Source organism: Solanum pennellii, chromosome 4, assembly GCF_001406875.1.
Source record: "Solanum pennellii chromosome 4, SPENNV200".
Lineage (NCBI taxonomy): Eukaryota > Viridiplantae > Streptophyta > Magnoliopsida > Solanales > Solanaceae > Solanum > Solanum pennellii.
The window spans coordinates 7,387,136-7,402,140 of NC_028640.1; the positions used below are offsets into that span (position 1 = coordinate 7,387,136).

Genomic DNA, 15,005 nt, shown 5'->3' on the forward strand with positions numbered 1-15,005 from the left:
ACATGAAGATTAAATAAAATATATAATAAATCAAAATAATTAACAATTTAAAAAATTATAATATCTAAAATCTCAAAATTTTATCTTTGCTATAAATTGACAAAAATGAGTAACATATATCATATCAAAATTACATGAGAAGTAACAACTTAAAATATTCGAATTTTTTTCATAGACTCGAAATTCCATCCCTTTCACATAAATTAAAATATAATAGTAACTGAGTACTCTCTCTGTTTCACGAAGAATGACCTGATTTGACTTGGCACGGAGTTTAAGAGTATAAAGAAGACTTTGTATATTGTGGTTCTAAATTAAAGTTAGGTTAAATATATAAAATTATCCTTTGATCTTGTGGCCTTAAACATGCCACGTGAAAAACTGATTTTAAAATGTTACTAAAAAAGGTTATTCTTTTTTAAACAGACTAAAAAGAAAAAAGATCATTCTTTTTTAAACAGAAGAGTAACATATATTAGGCCGGGGCTAGAACTTGAGCCAGGGGTATTTTGGTCCTTTAAAGCTCAGGGTTCATTCTTCTATTCCTTCTCAGTTCTCACTCCATTAACATTTTCATCAGATTTGTTTGGTTTTTATCTCTTCCCAGGTATGTATGTATGTATTTATTGTATATATATATATATATATATATATATGTTCGAATTTGGAACTGAATTTGGTGATTTGTAATTTTGAGGCCTTAACGGCTTTAGGGGTTGAGCTGCCCTGGTACAGAAGTGTGTCTGTTTAGCTGATACAATACAATGATAAACTTTTTTAATGGTAAAAAGAATGGAAATGTGAATTTGGGTTTTCATAGTTTTGTGTCTGTTTGTTGATATATGTAGGAAAAATTGGTTCTTGATTATTCAAATGGTAACCAGATTTGTTTAGATGATATGTTGTGTATGTAACCTGTTTGATGAAATGTCTATGAAATAATTTGAGTGTATTTTTAAAAGTTCTACAATCGGTCAATACATTAATTATATGTGAGTTGTCAATTTTCTTGATATATGTAGGAAAAATCGATTCTTTATTGTTCAAATAGTTTGGATTTCAATGGTACCTAGAAGTGTGTTTGTTTAGATTGTGTATCTAACCTGTTTGGTGAAAGAATTTGGGTTTATTTCATTGTTAATTCTTACAATCAGATAGTGAAGTAACTATAGGTGCGTTATCATGTTAGTCAGACTTCCATTTTTTCTACTTGTTGTTTATTTTTTAGAAGTGGCTAAGAAGTATGAACACACTGCAAGAACAAGTTATTACCTGAGTTTTACATCAAATTTGGGCTAACATGTGTATGCCTGGCCCTGTATGTTACCATTTCAAAGGAGGAAAACTCATTTTGGACTAAGAAACAGCTTTGTTATAATGTTGGTGTTGTTTTGTTATTTTGTGTGTGTTCTTGTATATGGTCATAGGATAGAAGTTCTCAAACATGTTTGGATATATGCATGTTTTGGAATGTAAAACGATAATTGACTAAGCAGTAAAATTTCTCTGGCCATCAACTGGTTAAGTAGCTTTAAATTTGTATTTGCATGATGTTGATGCCATGCAAGCTAAACTTAGTATTTAAGTGGTGAAGGGTAGAAGGGTGTGGCTGTTATGCCGAGCTCCAATAGGTCATAAGGGTTGGCATTAGACAGATTTTGTGATCATAAAAAATTGTCATGAGATGGAGTTTAAATGGTGTGACATGCTAAGTGAGGATTCACGTATTCGACTTCCACTTGTTTGGGACCGAGGCATAGTTGTTAGTTTCTATTGGTGTTGTATCAACACTCGGGTAGCTAAACCATTGAGAACCACCATCTCCAAACTGAAGATTCTTTAGAAGTTTAAACTTATCTATGATTATAATTGTTAATTTTTCAGCCATTAAGCTCTATATATGTATATATCTGGAAAACTAAAACTTCATTCTCTTTTCAGTTGTCTCTTACCAAATAAGCTAATGGGTGACAAGAAGAAGGCTGGTGCTCTATTCGTGAGGCTTGTTTCAACTGCTGGAACTGGATTTTTCTATGTGAAGAAGAAGACCAAAACTCTTATAACGAATCAGACGAAGCTTGAATTTAGAAAGTTTGATCCTCGAGTGAATTGTCATGTTCTCTTCAAGGAAGAAAAGATGAAGTGATGCAAACGCCAAACTTTTTGCCAAATCCTCTTTTTAACGGTTAGCTTTCATTTTTGCAGCAGCCACACAGTTGTGAAATTAGACAACAGGACCTTTTGCTCACTTGTGCTACCACAATAAAGTAAGTTTGTTTAGTTCTATCTATGCAATTCTCTGAGTTCGTTCGTGATCATGTTGAATGAATATAGTTAGAGAAGAGTGACTTTGGACGAACAATTCCATCAATTTACATGTATGATTCTTAAGGTTGATTTGATTTGATATTTTCTTGAACTCCCCTATGTTTGATTGTTGAGGTTTTATCTATGGCAATCAACACGGGTTGAACCCGTAACGGACACCTAACTTACATATTATTACATTTTTTTCCTGGGCATGGTAGCTAATGGAAAACCAATATATCAAAATAACATATCATAAAATTAATACTATACAACCACCACATATTTTACCATTGAGCACTTCAAAAAGATGGCTCTCACAAGATTTGTGTATCTCAATCCAACTAATTAAAAATATATATTACAAACCAAACAATCAGAAACAAATTGTCTCAAAACACAAATGAAAACTAACAATAATTACAAGAGGAAAAGGCAAGCCGACAGTTACAACAAATAGATATTCAGTGGAATTCCATAAGTGGGATTACGGGATGATGTTACGTAGAGATTGAGAGACGCCTTCTGATAACCGAACTAACAATTGCAAAGTGAAATTTTACATGTCTCTAAGCAATGAGGAAAGGCAGAATAGTCAGCATGAAGGAATCATAAGTAAATGTTGCTGAGCCAGAGTATGTAATATCCTTCTCCTTGAATTTCTCCGTCAGTCCCTGCACATATACACGACTTTGTGAGAATCGAATGACATGACATGTTTAAGATCATAACATACGCCTCTTAGTCATTTTTAGTTTAAGACAACAAGAATTAAAAGTCTTCTTTGCGATCTTTAAGATTCAGACCAACATTCTCATTTTTCCCCAATGAACCTTTCTTATATGAATAGCATGACACGTTCAAGAGCAGAAGATATAAAGAGTACTTTTTATATATTATATACCTTTTGGGTCTCTATCTTGGCCTAAGGTTTGCATATACTTTATCCTCCTCAAACAACACATATGGGATTATAATAGATATGTTATTGTATAAAGACAAGATTCTAAGATTTCTTTAGTGGAAATACATAATTACCCCATTGAATTTATACCTTTTTTTCAAGTAGACACTTTAATTTTGCGGGGGTCCTATCACCCCACGAAACAATCCAAATCCACAATAAATACATCATTTTGACCCATTTTCACAGCAATTGTAATTTCACATTAGAAAAGCGCGTGAAAGGGTAAACTTGCAGCCCCAAACCAATGGAAAACTTACATATGGCATTGTTAAACCAAAGTGAAAAGAGACCCATATTTCTTCTTCCCCAAATCACCATTAATGGCTGTTGAGAGCTTTTCTCAACAGCAAAAGTTGGTTCTTTACTACGGAAAGCGAATTTCTTTACTATATTCTCTATCATCAAGTTTCAGCAATCCATCTTAAGGCCTTTTATTAGAAAAATCTACTTAACAACGACATAATACTTGGTCAATTTAGCATTTAATTACCTTTTAACAAAGAAATTTTAACCCATTTACGTTCACATAGTTTTTCAAGAACAAAAGTATCAAGAATCTACTCGTACAAATTCAAAATGTGAAATTCACTTATAGAACTCAAATCTAGTCTTGATTTCGAAATACCCACAAAGCTAAAAAAGATTAAACTGATTTTTGGGAGAAAATTTGAAATCAAACACTAAACTAAAAAATAGCACACAAAACTTACACAAATATATATTTACAAGGAAATTCAAAAAAAAAAAAATCTTCTGAAGTGAAGTAAAGCCAAAGAATTAGGAAAAGAAATTGCAAAGGATGAACATGATTCTTTCTAAAAAAAATTTATGGGTTAAAATGTGAGTGGGTCAGAGTTTTACCTGATCCGCTATTAAACAAGTAAGAAAAATAAAAAAAACATTATTTTATTTGGGGGGTGAAACACACACACATATTATGAGAGTGCAAATATTGTAAAAAATATGTATTTAAAATTGTTAGAAATAGTCGAATAGGGTAATAGGACCCCCGCAAACTTTAGATGTGTACTTCAAAAAAGGGTACATGTTTGATGGAGTAATTATGTATTTCCTCATTTCTTTATGATCTTAAACTTTGAGACCAACATTTCATTTCATCCTCAATGAACCTTCCTTATAAGAATGACATGGCATGTTTAACGTCAAAAGATATAAAGGGTATTTTTGATATGTTATATACACCTTTTAGTGTAAGACGATTTTAAAGTATGTAATCAGTCAAACTAAGACACATGATAAAACGGAAGGGGGGACAAAAGAAGCTTACCTTGACAGTGAGGCAGCACCTAAATCAAGTCCATGAAACAAAAGGAGAAAACACTAAAGTTAGTAAAAATAGAAGAAAATAATGTTAGGGAAGTGATAAATTGTTAAGGAAACATACTCAATGAAGTTATCATATTCAATGGCCTTGTTCAGTCCACCAGTTTTGTCAAACTTGGAAACCAGCAACTCCAAAACAGGACCATATACAGCATATCCCAAGCTATGTAAGGCCTCTCTTAATTCAGAGGAATCAATTTTTCCACTCCTATCCTTGTCAAATCTTTCAAAAATTGCCTACATATATTACAAAAATTGCCTACATATATTACAAGTTTTTCAATAAGATATAGCATATAAAGAAACACATCTCTCAAATTTGAGAAAAAAGTAAATGCACAAAGTCATGTTGCTCGTGATTCTCCAAAAATGTTGTCGCAATCATGTCGATCCTCAAAATATACACTACTTTTGGAGAATCAGACATGCATCCGTCGATATTTTTAAGAGTCTGAGCAACATAGATCCAAAGGTGGCTATGAGAAATTCAACTTCAACTTACACTCCAGTTCTGAAGACTATAGAAGACTGCAGTGAATTCTTTGGGACCTGCTTCCATTTAAAAAAAAGGTTGGATTATATGAAAAGAGTTGATGGTAAAAAAAAACCTAAAGTATCATCTTTTCAATTTAGCATAATCCACCCTTAATTTGACTTCCATGGACAACTACGCCCTCAAATTTTGAGTGTGCACAAGTAAACACTTAAACTTTATAAAATTAAACAAGTAAACACATGTGTCCTACATGACATAATTCACGTAGTAATGTAGGATAAAATTGTCATGTTAGGGTGCCATGTAGGAAGAATGTGTTTATTTGTTCAACTTTATACAAGTTTGAATGTCTAATTGTGTAAACCCAAAGTTAAAGGTCATAGATGCCATGTTAAGAGTCATGTTTATGTATTATGACTTTCAATTTTTGCTAATACCATAACTCAACAATTCATTTTTCTATTTAACTACCTAAATTATCACCATTTTGCAAATTTCATACCTCAACTATCCATTGTTCTATTTAACTACCTAACCTATCACTAGGGGTGTCAATGATACGGTTCAGTTGGTTATTATTTAAAATTATCATTCCAATTTCTCAGGTATTTTATAATATATAATCAAAATTAAATTTTTTAAAACCATCCCAATCATATCAGTTTCTCTTTGGTATCGGTACGATTCTGTTAATTTCCGGTTTTTACTACTTTTAAAATACCACTCAAAATAGACTACTATTAAAATATTTCTTTCATAAATATGTTCTTGAAGAAACATTTTAATTTTTCACCAAGAAGACAAGAATGTAAACTTTATTATTGTATTGTTTGATCTTAAATATTAATAGAAGTGTTTGCATAGGTTTTGTTGTATTGTTTGATGGAGTATCTATTACAATATCTTTTAATTTTAAACCTAATTAAGTAAATGCTAATTAAAGAGCAAAGACCCAAAGTCCTCTAGTCACCAGAAGCCTAGGACCTATGTTATATTTATATATGAAAAATGTTATAAAACATTTTTATATATTAAATTTAACATATTGTTAATTACAAAATATATTTACATGCATGTTAATGTTACTTGGTGCGGTTTGAGAATTTTTTGGGGTTTTTCATAAATTAAAATAAGCATCCCAATTTTTCGGGTCAATTATACATTTAAATAAAAGTCAACGATTTTATTGAAAAAATAACATAAATCGGTTCGGTCGATTTTTCATAATTTTTTTGACACCCCTACCTGCAACCAATTTGCAAGTTTCATACCTCAATTATTCATTGTTCTGTTTACCTTCCTAAACTATCACTATTTCTCAAGTTCCATACCTCAACTATCACTCCTTTTGTATTAAATCACACCTCGATGCTGAGTTGACCTACACACATCTATTGGCGATTGGGAATAACATTTGATCTACACTCTTCCGTTGGTTTCATCTCTCTCATTGACTACGCTTTTCAAATCATTTTGTAATGCTTTTATGTGAATTGATCGAGAATCTATCGGACTCAACCCCTCTACCTTCCAAGGTAGCAAGGTATGGATAAGGTCGATGTACACACTTCATTTTCTAGACCCTACTTGTATAATTATACAGACTATGTGCCGACTCTATGCTTTGGATAATTAGGCTTTTGCCTTAGGCCCCAAATTTTGGGGGCTCAATTTTTTTTATCAAGAATAAGTTATGTATTAGAATTTCTATAGAAAAATTAATTATTTATGAAAAAAAATATAATTTTTTTTAAAATATATTATTTTACCCACTTTAGCATCTTTTGTACTTTGTTAAAAACAAGAATTAATAGTGAAAAGTGTTGAATAAAGTGAATTACAAATTCTTTTTAAATTTTAGTTTCAAGAACTACTACAAGCATATTAAAATGGGGTATACCAAGTCATCAACTTCTTGCATCAAATCCTATGGTTCTAATTCTAATCTTTATTTAATATTTGTCAACTTCTTACTTATATAATTATGTTAACAATTTATATAATAATTGCATCACTGAAAGGATGTTTTTCAATATTGAGTTGATAAAATTTTACCTAAAACTAATAACTGAAAAAACTATTAAAATACTAATAATATTCATCTAAATAGTGTAAGAAAAATAATTTTTAGATAAATACATATATAAATTTTATTTATATTTTAGGTCTTGAATCGAAATTTCGCTTTAGACTCTCAATCACGTTGAGCCGCTGGTTATTGTATCTACGTCATAATTATTTTACATCAAAAAGAAATACAACTACTTAGTATTAGAAAAAGAAAAATGTTATAAAAGAACTTAATAAAATTAATATACTAAAAGAAGGAAAATTTAGGAAGTAAAATGTTTCATAAAATGTATATCTCTATTAATATGTATAATGGCTATTTATAGCCATGAGATTATTTACAACATATGTATCACTTTGGCCATTATTGGCCAAGTGATGTATCCTTTGGCATATTATTGGCCAAGTGATGAGTTGCACAAGTGATGCAACTCATTCACTGTTTGGGGCCCACGTGGCATATTTTACAACACTCCCCCTTGTATGTCTATGTAAGTATATAGGCATACATAATACGCTTTACTTGCTGCCTCATTAAAAACCTTTCTAGGAAAACCCAGTGGGAAAAAACCTAGACTAAGGAAAAAAGAGTACAGTGCGTATTTTACTCCCCCTGATAAAAATCACGATTCAGATGGTTGAGTTTTCGCATTCCAATTTTGTGAACCATCTTCTCAAGAGTTGAGGCTGGTAAAGATGGTAAATAAATCTGCTGGATTATCACTTGAACGAATTTGTCGCACATCAATATCACCATTCTTCTGGAGATCATGTGTGAAGAACAATTTTGGTGAAATGTGTTTCGTTCTATCTCCTTTTATAAAGCCTCCTCTTAATTGAGCTATGCATGCAGCATTGTCTTCAAAGAGCATTGTGGGTATCTTGACGTCACACTTCAAACCACATCTTTCTTTGATAAAGTGTATTCCTGATCTTAACCATACACATTCTCTACTTGCTTCATGAATGGCTATTATCTCAGCATGATTTGAAGAAGTAGCGACAATAGACTGCTTCGTAGATCGCCATGATATAGCAGTACCTCCGTATGTGAACAGATAGCCTGTTTGTGATCGAGCTTTATGTGGGTCAGATAAATAACCTGCATCTGCATGACCAACAAGATCTGCACTATCTTTGTTAGAATAAAACAGACCCATATCACTAGTTCCCCTTAGATATCGCAATATATGTTTAACTCCATTCCAATGTCTTCGTGTAGGGGAAGAACTATATCTTGCTAATAAATTAACAGAAAATGCTATGTCGGGTCTCGTAGCATTAGCAAGATACATAAGTGCCCCAATTGCACTGAGATAAGGTACTTCTGGACCAAGAGGTTCCTCATTTTCTTCTTGAGGTCGGAATGGATCCTTACTCACTTCAAGTGATCGGACAACCATTGGAGTACTTAATGGATGTGCTTTGTCCATGTAAAATCGTTTCAAGATTTTCTCAGTATAGGCAGATTGATGGATGAAGACCCCGTCTACTAAATATTCTATTTGTAGTCCAAGACAAATTTTTGTCTTTCCAAGGTCTTTCATCTCAAATTCTTTCTTTAGATATTCAATTGCCTTTTGAACCTCTTCTGGAGTTCCAATGAGATTAATGTCATCAACATAAACAGCAAGAATAACAAACCCCAATGTTGTTTTCTTAATAAATATACAAGGACAAATGACATCGTTTATATAACCTTGTTTTATCAAGTACTCACTGAGGCGATTATACCACATGCGCCCTGATTGTTTTAAGCCATATAATGACTTTTGTAATCTGATTGAATATATTTCCCGAGATTTTGAACTACATGCTTCAGGCATTTTAAGTCCTTCTGGAACTTTCATATAAATTTCATTATCAAGTGAACCGTAAAGGTAAGCTGTAACCACATCCATTAGACGAATTTCAAGATTTTCATGTACAGCTAAACCGATGAGATATCGAAAAGTTATTGCATCCATAACAGGTGAATATGTTTCTTCATAGTCGACACCAGGTCGTTGAGAGAATCCTTGTGCAACAAGGCGTGCCTTGTATCTTACAATCTCATTTCTCTCATTTCTTTTTCGTACAAAGACCCATTTATAGCCAATTGGTTTAACATCACTAGGCGTTTGGACTACTGGTCCAAAAACCTCACGCTTAGCAAGTGAATTCAATTCTGATTCAATTGCTTCTTTCCATTTTGGCCAATCATGTCTTTGTCGACATTCTTCGACGGATAGAGGTTCAAGATCCTCATTTCCTTGCATAATGTTAAGTGCAACATCATATGCGAAAACATTATCCACTATGATTTTTGATCGATCTAAACTTATCCCATCACCTGTAGAAGAACTTATTGAGAGTTCTTCATTTACTTGAGTCTCGGGTTCACTGATTTCTTCAGGAATATCAGGATTAATCAGATCTTGAATTTCTTCGTGAAATTCTTTTGTAGTGTCATTTTTTGTACTTCTTTTTCTAGGATTCTTATCTTTTGAACCCAATGGTCTACCACGCTTCAGGCGTATTTGTGATTCAGAAGCTATGACACTTGTAGATGGTCCTTTTGGGACGTCGATTCGGATAGGCACATTTACTGCAGGAATATGTGACTTTGTTATCCTTTTTGAATCAGTAAATGCGTCTGGCATTTGATTTGCTATGTTTTGCAAATGGATGATCTTCTGGACCTCTTGTTCACACACAGGGGAGCGTGGATCAAAATGAGATAATGACGAAACTTTCCATGCAATTTCACTTTTAAGTTTATTTTTCTCTCCCCCTAATTGCGGAAAATTTGTTTCATCAAATCGACAATCTGCAAATCTTGCAGTGAATAAATCTCCCGTCAATGGCTCAAGGTAGCGAATTATTGAGGGTGAATCAAACCCAACATATATGCCTAACCTTCTTTGAGGGCCCATCTTGGTGCGCTGAGGTGGTGCTACAGGCACATATACAGCACATCCAAAAATTCGAAGATGAGCAATATTTGGTTCATGACCAAATACCAATTGTAATGGGGAGTATTTATTATAATGAGTCGGTCTGAGACGAACAAGTGATGCTGCATGTAAGATAGCATGACCCCAAACAGTAGTAGGCAACTCACTTTTCATAAGTAGAGGTCTTGCTATCAATTGTAAGCGCTTAATAAATGACTCAGCAAGGCCATTTTGAGTATGAACATGAGCTACAGGATGTTCAACTTTTATCCCTACCGATACGCAATAAGCATCAAAAGCTTGGGATGTGAATTCGCCAGCATTATCAAGACGAATTGTCTTAATGGGATAATCTGGAAATTGCGCTCTTAATCGTATCATTTGTGCCAATAATTTTGCAAACGCCAGGTTGCGAGATGATAAGAGGCACACATGAGACCATCTTGAAGATGCGTCTATTAGGACCATAAAATATCTAAACGACCCACTAGATGGGTGAATAGGTCCACAAATATCCCCATGTATTCGTTCCAAAAATTGAGGGGATTCAATGTTAACCTTCATTGGTGATGGCCTAGTAATCAATTTGCCTTGGCAGCAAGCAGCACATGAAAACTCATCATTTGTAAGAATCTTCAGGTTCTTTAATGGATGACCATTTGAGTTTTCAATGATTCGTCTCATCATTATTGATCCAGGATGACCTATTCGGTCATGCCAAAGCACAAAAGTCTTTAAGTCAGTAAACTTCTGGTTTACGATAGAGTGTGCTTCAATCGTACTTATTTTTGCATAATACAGGCCAGAAGATAAAGTTGATAATTTCTCCAATACATATTTCTGGTTTGAGACAATCTTGGTAATACCAAGGTATTCAACATTCATTTCATTTATTGTCTCAACATGATATCCATTTCGGCGAATATCTTTAAAACTTAACAGGTTTCTTGGGGATTTAGAAGAGAACAAAGCATCTTCTATGACAAGTTTTGTCCCCTTAGGCAGAAATATAGTAGCTCTTCCGGAGCCTTCTATTAAGTTTGAATTACCAGAAATTGTAGTAACATTTGCTTTTTTTCTAAGCAAGTAGGAGAAGTATTTCTCGTCTTTGAATATGGCGTGCGTTGTTCCACTATCAATTACACATATATCTTCATGATTGATCATTGAGGTATCCATATACTCTTCAAGATAAAAGATATAAACGAAATAAACATTATAATATTATTACTAAAGAAAAACATTACACAACCTTTTAGTTATTTACAAGTCTAGGAAAACATATTCATACTAGTTCATACAAACGACGAAAATGAAATATATTTACATTATCACAGATCCATCACCTATCAGGTGATCTATCTTTCCTTCGGGTTTCTCAAAGAAGTCCGCTACATCTAGATGCATGGGTTCAACAGTATCTTCCGAGATAAAGTTGGCTTCAGCGTTATTTTTCACCTCCTTCAGGGAAGCTTGATATAGCTCAACCAGGTGCTTTGGCGTACGACAGGTACGTGACCAATGTCCTTTTCCTCCACATCGATAACATTTGTTGTCTGAATTTTTCTTCTGCACTACATCATGTTTTTCATTCTTCTTTTTACACTGCTGGTGTTGAAGGTTATTATTTAGTGCAAGACGACCACCATGATTGAAATTTCTTCCTCGACCACGACCACGGCCACGACTGGGGCCACGACCACGGCCACGACTGGGGCCACGACCTTTTTCATGCCTAGATTGGTGAAAATTTGTCGTATTTACTTCAGGAAATGGCATAGAACCAGTAGGTCGACTTTCATGGTTTTTTATCAGTAAGTCATTATGTTGTTCAGCAACAAGGAGATGTGAAATTAATTCAGAATATTTTTTAAATCCCATTTCTCGATATTGCTGCTGCAGAAGCATACTCGAGGCAGGAAAAGTGGAAAACGTTTTCTCCAGCATATCATGGTCAGTGATATTTTCTCCACATAATTTTAATTGTGAGATAATTTTAAACATGGAAGAGTTATACTCACTGATAGATTTAAAATCTTGAAGTCTCAATTGGATCCAGTCATAACGTGCCTGTGGAAGGACGGCCAACTTCAGGTGGTCATATCTATCTTTTAAATTGTTCCACAACACCAGAGGATCCTTAACAGTGAGATGTTCCATTTTCAAACCTTCATCAAGGTGATGACGGAGAAATATCATCGCCTTAGCACGGTTTTGATTCGATGCTTGATTATTTTCTTGGATGGTGTCTGCTAGACCCATCGCATCAAGATGAATTTCTGCATCGAGTACCCATGATAGATAGCTTTTTCCCGATATGTCTAGAGCAAGAAATTCAAGTTTAAAGAGATTAGACATTATTAAGAAAAGGAAATTTATACCTCCGAGGCTTTTAAAGTCTTTACTTGAACTGGCAGAGACTCGTGCTGATAACGTGTTATAAAAGAACTTACTAAAATTAATATACTAAAAGAAGAAAAATTTAGGAAGTAAAATGTTACATAAAATGTATATCTCTATTAATATGTATAATGACTATTTATAGCCATGAGATTATTTACACATATGTATCACTTTGGGCATTATTGGCCAAGTGATGTATCCTTTGGCATATTATTGGCCAAGTGATGAGTTGCACAAGTGATGCAACTCATTCACTGTTTGGGGCCCACGTGGCATATTTTACAAAAAAAAACAAGTTTTTCAACCATGGAAGAAATGTCAGCCAGAGCAGTTGACCTAAATAATGAAATGTGGATTAACAAATAATCTTCCACTCTAATTCTATCTATAAGTACTTTAGTCCACACGCGTTTACAAGGCCCCAACTAATGGCCTTTTTTCCTTTTATTTTTTAATTCTCCCTTCGTCTCATTTTATGTGGCAACATATGATGGACACTAAGTTTAAAAAATAATGAAGACTTTGAAATGTTTACCAAATTGTCATTAAAAAAAGTAAACTCATTTTTTTTCTCTCCTCACAAATGTATTAGAGTATTATCTTTAAAATTAAATGGGAGCAACAAGGATAAAAGAGGAATTTTACCTTTAAATATTTACCATATAAAAAAATGTGACATTCTTTTTGGGACTGACCAAAAAAAAAAATAATGCCACATAAAATGAGACAGAGGGAATATTTTTTTCCCCTTAAGTCAATAAGCAAACCTTAATTACAAAGTTTAATCCTAAACACACGTTCTTCAAGTGCCCAAATCAACCAAAATACTTGAAGGTCTCATATTAATTGTCACATTTTTCTTTTGATTTTTACTATAAAAAACAATAAATTAAACTATTTTTTACTACTACACTCTTGTCTTTCTCCAATAAATCACATTTTATTTAAGAAGAAGATTAAGCTAATCTTATTTTAAAAATATTTAATACTAACCATTAAATGGTACAAAAAATAATAATTTCATCTTATAATATGTTAAACGAAGTAATAAATTGGTAGAAGATTTTTAAATATTTGATACTACACATTATTTTTGACAAACCTAAAGTATAAAACTATATATATATTTAATCATTTTCTCACTTTATTTAGCCTTTGAGCATATCTTTGATTAATTTCACAACACATTTATCGTCTCTCATTAACAAAAAATATTAAGTAATTAAAATCACATGATGTTTTTATCTTCAATAGATTTTAGTTTTTTATATCAATTTTTCACTATTTTTTACATAAGTCCGTTTATATCCGATTCAATTAATTTTGCGAAATATCTCTTATATCTCATCTCTAACAAATATTTAGTCCACTAACACCAAACGGGGAAACTATATATTATAATTTGAACCTATATCGTGATTCTCAACTCACGTCATTCAAATGAAAAAAAATTGGTAGAGGGAAGAAGATTTTACCGATTGTTCTGATATTGGTATTGGTGAAGAGATACATAAGAAGATGAACAGTTCTCAATCCAAAGCTTTGATTATATGAAGAAAGTGCCTTCTGCAATTCCTTATCATCAATAAAACCACTACCATCCTGATCCGCCATTTGAAAACAAGACATCACAGTCGGGTCCGTTCCCGGTGGAAAAATCGACGGCATCAGTGACGAAAAAGGGTTCGATCCTTAAGGTGGGGTATTGTCCTTCGGAGGTTTATTTAGGTCACCGTAAGGTGAGCTGTGGACTTGTTGTTGTTGTGGTACTGGAGCTGAACCGCCGTATGGAGTGGAGGAGTACGGTTGAGATTGTGGTGGTTGTTGGCCGTAACCATAGCCGGAGGGATTGTGAGGGTAACCGGACATACTTTTGTTACGCCGGAGAAGTTTCAAATTTCTGTGAAGTGATTTTGGGGAAAATGGCGAATTACACCTTGTTTGGATGGTTAAATATAAAAAAATTCTATTTTGATTGCTACTTTGTGATAAAAATATGCTATAATAATAAAGAAAAGAAAATATATATTTTTATGTGACGATCAAATTGGTTAATTTAAATATATTAAATAACATCGCAAGAAAAAGTCTCATTTATTTTACGACTTAATTGATGTGCTTATGTTGTTATTTTTTTTTATTTATCTTAATTTTGCTTTTTAGAATTTCATTTTATTTATTAACTTTATATATTTAGAAATTACATACGTGAATATTAATATTTCCAATATACTGCTCGAGATAAAATATTTGTCGTACCAAATAAAAAGGCACGAGGGAATAAGGCTCGAGAAAACATCATTTGTCATATCATTATTATAATATTTCTTACTAGATATTGATGTAAATGATACCATTTATACAAACATTTTTTTCATCAAAGAAATAGTATAATAGAATGCTGTATATTATGAGGAAAAAAAATAACAACCTTCCAAACAAGCTATTATGGGAGTGAAGAATATAGGTCCCGAAATTGGAT

The 15,005-nt window shown here is 32.9% G+C and overlaps 2 protein-coding genes across 3 annotated transcripts; one reads left to right on the forward strand and one right to left on the reverse strand.

Annotated features, from left to right (window-relative positions):
* The first annotated feature begins 473 nt into the window (after positions 1–473).
* On the forward strand, positions 474–2,480 carry LOC107016225 (50S ribosomal protein L33-like). Its single transcript, XM_015216716.2, has 2 exons — positions 474–607; positions 1,942–2,480. Exon 2 carries the CDS (start codon positions 1,964–1,966, stop codon positions 2,144–2,146), a length of 183 nt encoding a protein of 60 aa, XP_015072202.1. The 5' UTR covers positions 474–607; positions 1,942–1,963; the 3' UTR covers positions 2,147–2,480.
* Positions 2,481–2,579: 99 nt separating this feature from the next.
* LOC107016285 (probable calcium-binding protein CML49) lies at positions 2,580–14,533 on the reverse strand. 2 transcript variants are annotated; one of them, XM_015216779.2, is made up of 5 exons: positions 13,999–14,512; positions 5,121–5,167; positions 4,680–4,855; positions 4,563–4,581; positions 2,580–2,981 (listed from the first exon to the last, which is right to left on the reverse strand). In XM_015216779.2, the coding sequence occupies exons 1-5, from the start codon at positions 14,189–14,191 to the stop codon at positions 2,877–2,879; spliced, it is 540 nt and encodes a 179-aa protein (XP_015072265.1). In that variant the 5' UTR covers positions 14,192–14,512; the 3' UTR covers positions 2,580–2,876. The 2 variants fall into 2 exon arrangements, with proteins under 2 accessions (XP_015072265.1, XP_027772585.1); XM_027916784.1 differs by lacking the exons at positions 2,580–2,981; positions 4,563–4,581; positions 4,680–4,855; positions 5,121–5,167 and adding an exon at positions 11,437–12,441 and having other exon boundaries at positions 13,999–14,533.
* Between the last annotated feature and the right edge of the window lie 472 nt (positions 14,534–15,005).

Bases quoted from the DNA above. Each gene is read 5' to 3' on its own strand.
- LOC107016285 (XM_027916784.1), bottom strand. From the start codon at position 14,191: ATGCCGTCGATTTTTCCACCGGGAACGGACCCGACTGTGATGTCTTGT. The intron at 12,442-13,998 runs GTAAAATCTTCT...TTCTTGCTCTAG, and splicing joins TACCAATATCAGAACAATCG to ACATATCGGGAAAAAGCTAT.
- LOC107016225 (XM_015216716.2), top strand. From the start codon at position 1,964: ATGGGTGACAAGAAGAAGGCTGGTGCTCTATTCGTGAGGCTTGTTTCA.